This window comes from Colobus angolensis, unplaced genomic scaffold (assembly GCF_000951035.1).
Source record: "Colobus angolensis palliatus isolate OR3802 unplaced genomic scaffold, Cang.pa_1.0 Scaffold233, whole genome shotgun sequence".
Classification (NCBI taxonomy): Eukaryota; Metazoa; Chordata; class Mammalia; order Primates; family Cercopithecidae; genus Colobus; species Colobus angolensis.
In genome coordinates, this window is record NW_012115522.1 from 2,636,144 (window position 1) to 2,643,059 (window position 6,916).

Below are 6,916 nucleotides of genomic sequence, written 5' to 3' on the forward strand. Positions count from 1 at the left end.
AGGATGGTCTCGATCTCCTGACCTCGTGATCCGCCCGTCTCGGCCTCCCAAAGTGCTGGGATTACAGGCTTGAGCCACCGCGCCCGGCTACCTAGAAATAATTTCAACATTGCTGTATGTTTGAAATGTGGGACCAATCGTTTAAATCAACAGAATTTAAGTAGTTTAAATGCTAACATGACAGTCCTACAACAGGACCAGCAGTTGTACTTTACTTTTTTATTTTTTATTTTTATGAGACGGAGTTTCTTGTTGCCCAAGCTGGAGTGCAATGGTGCAATCTCAGCTCACTGCAACCCCCACCTCCCGGGTTCAAGCAATTCTCCTGCCTCAGCCTCCTGAGTAGCTGGGACTACAGGCACGTGCCCCCACACCTGGCTAATTTTTGTATTTTTAGTAGAGACAGGGCGTCGCCATTTTGGCCAGGCTGCTCTCAAACTCCTGACCTCAGGTGATCCACCTGCCTTGGCCTCCCCAAGTGCTGGGATTACAGGCATGGCCACTGTGCCCAGCCTGTACTCCTTCATAAACATGAAGACAGATGAAGAAAGGTAAAACAGTTTGCCTAAGCTGTGATTTCTAAGTGGCCCTCTTCAGTTTGTCAAAGCATTCATTCGTGAGAAAACCATGGAATTCCTGTTGTGTGCTATGTTCTCAAGAGGCTGCAGTCCGGTGTGGGAGGCAGAGCAGTGGCCAGCACACAGCATGGTGAGGCGACAGAGCATGGGGGCTCTAATAGGAGGTGGGCAGGGCACACAGCCAGGCGCTGGTGCTCAAACCTAGTGGAAGGCAGAAAGAGCCATGAGTAAGTGGACAGTATTTTACTCCAGTAATAGTTCATTTTTATTGTGTCAAACAGTGGACTCTACATACATTATGTTATCTAACTTTTAACATATGCTTAGGAGATGGGCATAACTTTTGCCATCGTATGGTGGGATTAGAGCCTAAAATATTAATAACTTGCTCTCCACTAGTGTGATGGGCAGCCCAGGATTTGCACCCAGTCTGTTCTAGGATCCAGACCTTGACCTGCTACATTCTCCTTTCTTCTTTTCGGTATCTTCATAACATTCTATTTTTAATTTTTTTTGTAGAGATGGGGGTCTTGCTATGTTGCCCAGACTGGTCTTGAACTGGCCTCATGTGATCCTCCCACTTCTGCCTCCCCAAATGCTGAGATTAAGACATTAGGCACCACACCCCGCCATCAACATTCTTCTTCACACATTTTTGTAAACCTTGTGGAGCCTTCCACTTCAGTGACGATCCCATCAACAGCTCACATTCACCACCTTGGGTGACCATAAGTCCAAGCCACAACTCAACAGGTAGAGACTCAAAGCAGACATCGTATCTCTGTGTATATAGGAAGACGCATTTTCTACGGCCTCACGCTACCTTCTTAAGTCTCTCCGGTCCCAGGACAATCGTAACATGGAGACGGACGGCTGGAAGAATAGGAGCTTGACAGCCAAAACTCCAGACCTAAAGAGGAATGCCCCTAGATGACATCTCACTCATCAGCTGCTGCAAACCTGCCTGATCAGTCGTGAACCCCACTTGAGGAGGGACACTGACCGTTAGGTCTCACCCATTCTTAGGACTGTCAGTGTGACCGAAAATGCCACCTGCAGAGCCCAGGAGAGGAGCCCTCACCTTTACCCCCTTTCCCTTCTCCATCCTTCTCCCCAAAGCTCACAGCTCAGTGCCCTCTCCTGAGGAAGCCTCTGATCCCACAGCCAAGCACAAGTTCTAGGCCTGTGGGCACCAACAGGATGGGGCTGTGCAGTCAGGGACCGCAAGCTCGGTGCAGGTACAGGTGCCTTAGTGCCCTACAGGCCAGGGGCATGACCTATGGACCGAACTGAGCCATTCACAGTGAGGCCTCGCCTGTCCTGGGATCACAGGCACACACAGCTCCCACAACCACTCCATATACACAACCACTCCATATACACACATTTAAATTCCCGTGAAAAAATTAACTTTGCATATATGGGCCACATGCCCTTCCATATCCTGCTTAAAGCACCTCAACAGCCCCTAAGTTCCTGTTTAGTCAAAATGACTTGCCCTGGAACCGGGCGCAGGCAGGCTGCCCACGTGAATGTGAGTCTGTTCACCCATCTCTAGTCTACAGCCCACACCAGGGCCTGGTCACGCTGCCTCCTGTCTTCTTCTGCGAGCGGGCCCAGCTGGCATACGCAGGTGGCGACCTGGAATCAAGCAGGTGCCTTCTCTCAGGTCACTCTTCCATACCTGCCGAGGAAAACCACAAAAGAACTCCAAGCTGCTTGAGTTAAAGTCTCCATTTATTTTTATTTTTATTTTTTTACAAAAACCCAATGTAAGACCATTGTGCTCGTGACGAAAAGGGGTGGGGTGGATGGACGTGGCATGGATATCAAAGCTTCCCCCCTCCAAACTAGGAGCTCCCCACTCGGTCCGGCGCAGCTCCCAGAAAGATCCCATCCTTCTGGACAGGACCCCAGCTGGTGAGCCATGGCCTGAGGCCCAGTCCACACGGAGGAGCACTGCCCAGGGAGCCAGCGCTCACAGCGGCCTGCGGAGCCCTGGGATGGCGTTAAAGTAGGACAGCCCAAACCGGAACAGCAAGCCGGCCACCCAGAGAACGAGGCGGTCCTGCACCGTGCGAGCCAGGACGAGGTGGCCATGGGCAGCTCACAGACAGCCAAGGAGACCCGGGGTCTGTGGCACTGCTTTCCCATCTCGCATGAGTCACAGGTCAGTGGCTTTCCCGTGGTGAGAATCACCTGACCAGTGACACCGCGGCCGCCTTGCTGCCTCTCACCAACTTGGGCGTGCCCCTCCGAACCTGTCTGCAGTCCTTCAAGCCAGTGTTCCTTTCAGGGTCAACGAGGACTGCTCTTGCTGGAAGTGCCGGCACCACAGCCCTCCCTGCAGCACGTTTTGGTGTCAGACCACTCAGCCCTTCTTGGATCCACCAGTGACATTCGGGGCCTGACAACCTGGCTCCACTAAAGGGACAGGCCCCTGACCCCACCACACAGACGACCTTTGCTCACCAAGTCCCTCTAAAGGGGGTCCCACCACACAGACGGCCCCGGCTCACCGAGTCCCACTAAAGTCAGTATATGAGTTCCTCACATTAAAATAAACCAGATAAAATAGCAGCCACAATATAGCGCCACACACCACACTCTTTGGCTCCCCGAGGGAAGAAGGCTACTGCTAAAAGGAATACAAGTCAGGAGTCAGGGAGAGCGCAACTAGAAAGTTCTGAGGCAGAGCGTCCGACCCCCGACTGCTGGCAACAAAACCACACTTTGTAGGTCGCTGCCTCAGCGGGGGAGCTACAGGCTGTTGCCAGGGGGAACCTCTGGAAACACAGTCCTGGCAGTAGCCAGGTCCGCTTTGCCAATGGGGAGAGTTCCCTTAAGCCGAGCTAGCCCTACAGGTGGGTGGGAGCTACCAAAAGAGCCCAGCTTCAAAACAATACTTGAAGAGGACCCATGTGGTACAGGCAGGTCAGAGGAGAACGTATTCCGAGAACTAGAAGCACAGGATGCCAAGGTCTAGGGAAGACGAAACTGGCTTAAGGCATGTGCATGACCAGGACAGACCTGAGCTTTTGTTCAGTTGCTAAAAACCTTCGAGTCAACTCCACTTCAAGAAAGTAGGGTTCAAGAAACAGATTCATGGGCTAAATCCCTGACCAATTCCACTCACACCCTCCTAGGTTCCCCTACTGCCACTATGACCCAAAAAATTAGCTTATTTCAGTTTCAGCCCAGGGAACAGAATCCTAAGCAGGGAGTGGAAAGTGGTAACTCGGGCTGTGAATGCCTGTTAAGATTCGAAGGCTGGATGTGAGCTTACACAGCAAATCACGGCCTCCCATTGTTCTAGCACATACCAAACCTCAGGGGGTCCTACAGCCAAGCTGACATTAGGGGGTCCAAAAACCACAGATAACACAGGATGGGGCTCCAGACAGAGGCAGGGGGAAGGTGAATTTCACCAAGGAATTATCCCAAGGCAGGCGCCTTGCTGTAAAACTTCCCGGCCAGCCGGGTGGGGTCCTCGAAGGACACTGGCTTGCTCTACACCAGGGAGGGGAGGCTGACCTGCAAACCACTTCAGACCACAGCAGACATGCACCCTGCTGATTTCCTGTCCAATCCAAGACAGAGCACTTCAGAAAAGCCTGAGGCCCACACGACGTATGTTTCAACAGAAGAACAAGACAGAAAGAGCCATCTGGGAGTAGCATCTTCAGGTCCTATTCTTTCTCACTCTTTGCTTCCTCATTCTCTCTCAAACAAGGGAGAAATGGAAGAGCAGGGATAAGGACTGAGGCAAGCCTGGCCTAAAGATAAATCCTCAAAAATCACTGGCCCCAGCAGCAGGAAGCTGAGCAGCCCACCAGGGTCAGGTGCTCCCAGGGATTCACTGGGAAGAGAATGTGAGTTACAGGTTGCTGACTGGCAACAGAAAGGGTACGGAAGAGACCCACAGGTCTTATCTCGTCCAGGCCCGTAAGAGGGCCAAGTTCATCCCCTTCTGGTTTCTGCACACAGATGGCGCTGGGGCGGATGGGAGATGATCTTTAAGTATAAGCCAGTGACACAAGGCCAGGACCCACCTCCGCCAGAATACAGAACAAAGGAGCCTGCGCGGTCCCTCCCTTAGAGAGGCAAAACTCACACTCCCCCAGCCAAAAATACATATGTATGCGAGTGTGTGTGCATATATTTATATACACACACATATATATAAATAAGCCTTGAATGGCAATTCTGAAACTTTCTCTTTTTAAATAATCATAATAGTTGTTATTGAATTTAAAAACCACAAACTAGCTGTCCTGGGCGTATGAACGGTGTGAGTGACTCTGCAGAGTCTCCACGGTCCTCAGTGTAAGCTATCAGTCAGTGCCCTGTGTGGGGAACCCCGGGGCCTCCGCCCAGGGCTCCAGGCCCAGTGTGGCCGACTTCAAGATAAAGGCAGCGGTTTCCTTCCACTCTTCATGCTGCCCCTCCCAGCAGAGGGTCTGGGCCACCCACCCAGCAGATGTCCCCAAGGTCCTGCAATGCCTAGGAACCTTGGGAGCCATCTTCCTCCCTCTGCCCATCCTCTTCCCCAGACCTTGCGCTGCCCCTAGATGAACTTGAAGCACTTGGTCTTGTCATGAGGCAGGCGTGTCTTGAAGAGCACGGAGTCCACCCTGAACTGCGTGTACAGGAGGGGCATGTAGCCGTACACCTTCACAAAGAAGTTGATGCACTTGTGCCGCTCGTGGAAGTGGGAGTCATCGTGCGACAGAGCCTGAGGGCATCCTGGGCATCGGAATGTCCACCGTGAGGTCACCTGGAAATGGAAGAGAGACACAGAGTGGGAATCCCAGCTAATACCAACAGAACCCTTGCAGCTGAGCCGATCCCACAACCCCCATGTCCAGGGTGAAGACACTGATCCCCCAGAGGCAACAACCCTGTAGAGTGTGGCAGGAGCCAGAGCCCCGCCCCAGGCCTCCTGCCTACCAGATGTCTCCAGAACATCGTCAGGTATTCTGTCCAGACGGCCTGCACTTCTCAGATGCCACAAGCCTTAACGTGTGTAGTGTCAGCTGTCTCAGTAAGTCTCCTCCTAGTATGTACTTGGTTGCAGAGCCACAGTTAGGTACCCAGTTGTTTGTTTCATCAATGTTTTGAATCAAAATACTGAAGACTACCCAAAGAGGGGCTAGTCAAATCATTCTTGAATACTGTCCATAAAAAAGATGCTTAACTATATTTAAAGCCATGGGAAAGTGGCCATACTATAGTCTAGTCATATTGTTATTAATTAGAAAATGTCTAACCAGAAAAGTATGAAGAGGGGGACAGCTTCATTACAATGTGGCAGGCCGAATGGCATAAAAATCCCTCAGAACACCTGAACACGCAAGATGAAGTACAGAAACCCTCTTTAAATACAGGGTGGAGCCTGTAATAAGAAATGAAATCACCTGGTGATTAATCCCAGCACTTTGGGAGGCCAAGGCAGGAAGATCGCTTGAGCCCAGGAGTTCAAAACCAGCCTGGGCAACAAAGCAAAACCTCATCTCCACAAAAGATAAAAATAGTAGCAGGGTGTGGCAGCAGGCCAGTTATTTGGTGTGGCCCCAGCTACCTGGGAGGCTGAGACAGGAGGCTGCCCGAGCCCAGGAGTTGGAGGCTGCAGTGAGCTATGATGGTGCCACTGCACTCCAGTCTGGGGGACAGTGAGAGCCTGTCACTCACTCACATACATACATGCATGTATGAATAAACAATGAAGAAGGAATGAATGAATGAAAGAATGAACGAAATCCTCAGAGGCCAATGAAAAAGCAAATCCTGCAAGATAGCCATGAACTTGGGTTTTCAATGGGCTGAAGAAGCGACACCTGCAAAGCGGGCTTTGGAAACACTGGCTCCACGGAAGGGAGGATGGAGGGGAGCAGGGACGGGAGGACGCCACACAAAGAAACATGGAGAAGAAATGTCTTTAAATTTATCTTCTACTTCCTTAACTTTCTTTTCACCTAAGTCTGATCTTTTATGCCATTTTCACAGAGATTTTAATAACTATGATTTTCATTTTCAGTAGTTCCATTTAGGGCTTTCCAATCTGTTCTTTTTGGAGTGATTTGTTGCTTTTTTATGTTTTCAGGTTAGTCATTTTAAGCCTACTTGTTTTAGAGTCTACCTAATGGCTTTATTACTTGAAATCCTAGGCCGGGCGCGGTGGCTCAAGCCTGTAATCCCAGCACTTTGGGAGGCCGAGGCAGATGGATCACAAGGTCGGGAGATTGAGACCACCCTGGCTAACACAGTGAAACCCCGTCTCTACTAAAAATACAAAAAATTAGCTGGGTGTGGTGGCAGGTGCCTGTAGTCCCAGCTAC

General features: G+C 50.9%; 1 protein-coding gene across 1 annotated transcript in view; it reads right to left on the reverse strand.

The window, feature by feature from the left end:
- Window positions 1–2,294: 2,294 nt before the first annotated feature.
- Window positions 2,295–6,916, reverse strand: part of EXTL3 (exostosin-like glycosyltransferase 3) — a 45,207-nt gene continuing 40,585 nt past the window's right edge. Inside the window, exon 7 of the mRNA XM_011944554.1 lies at window positions 2,295–5,355. Coding sequence (XP_011799944.1) covers window positions 5,146–5,355 — 210 coding nt within the window. The 3' untranslated portion in view covers window positions 2,295–5,145. The remainder of the gene's footprint in view (window positions 5,356–6,916) is intronic.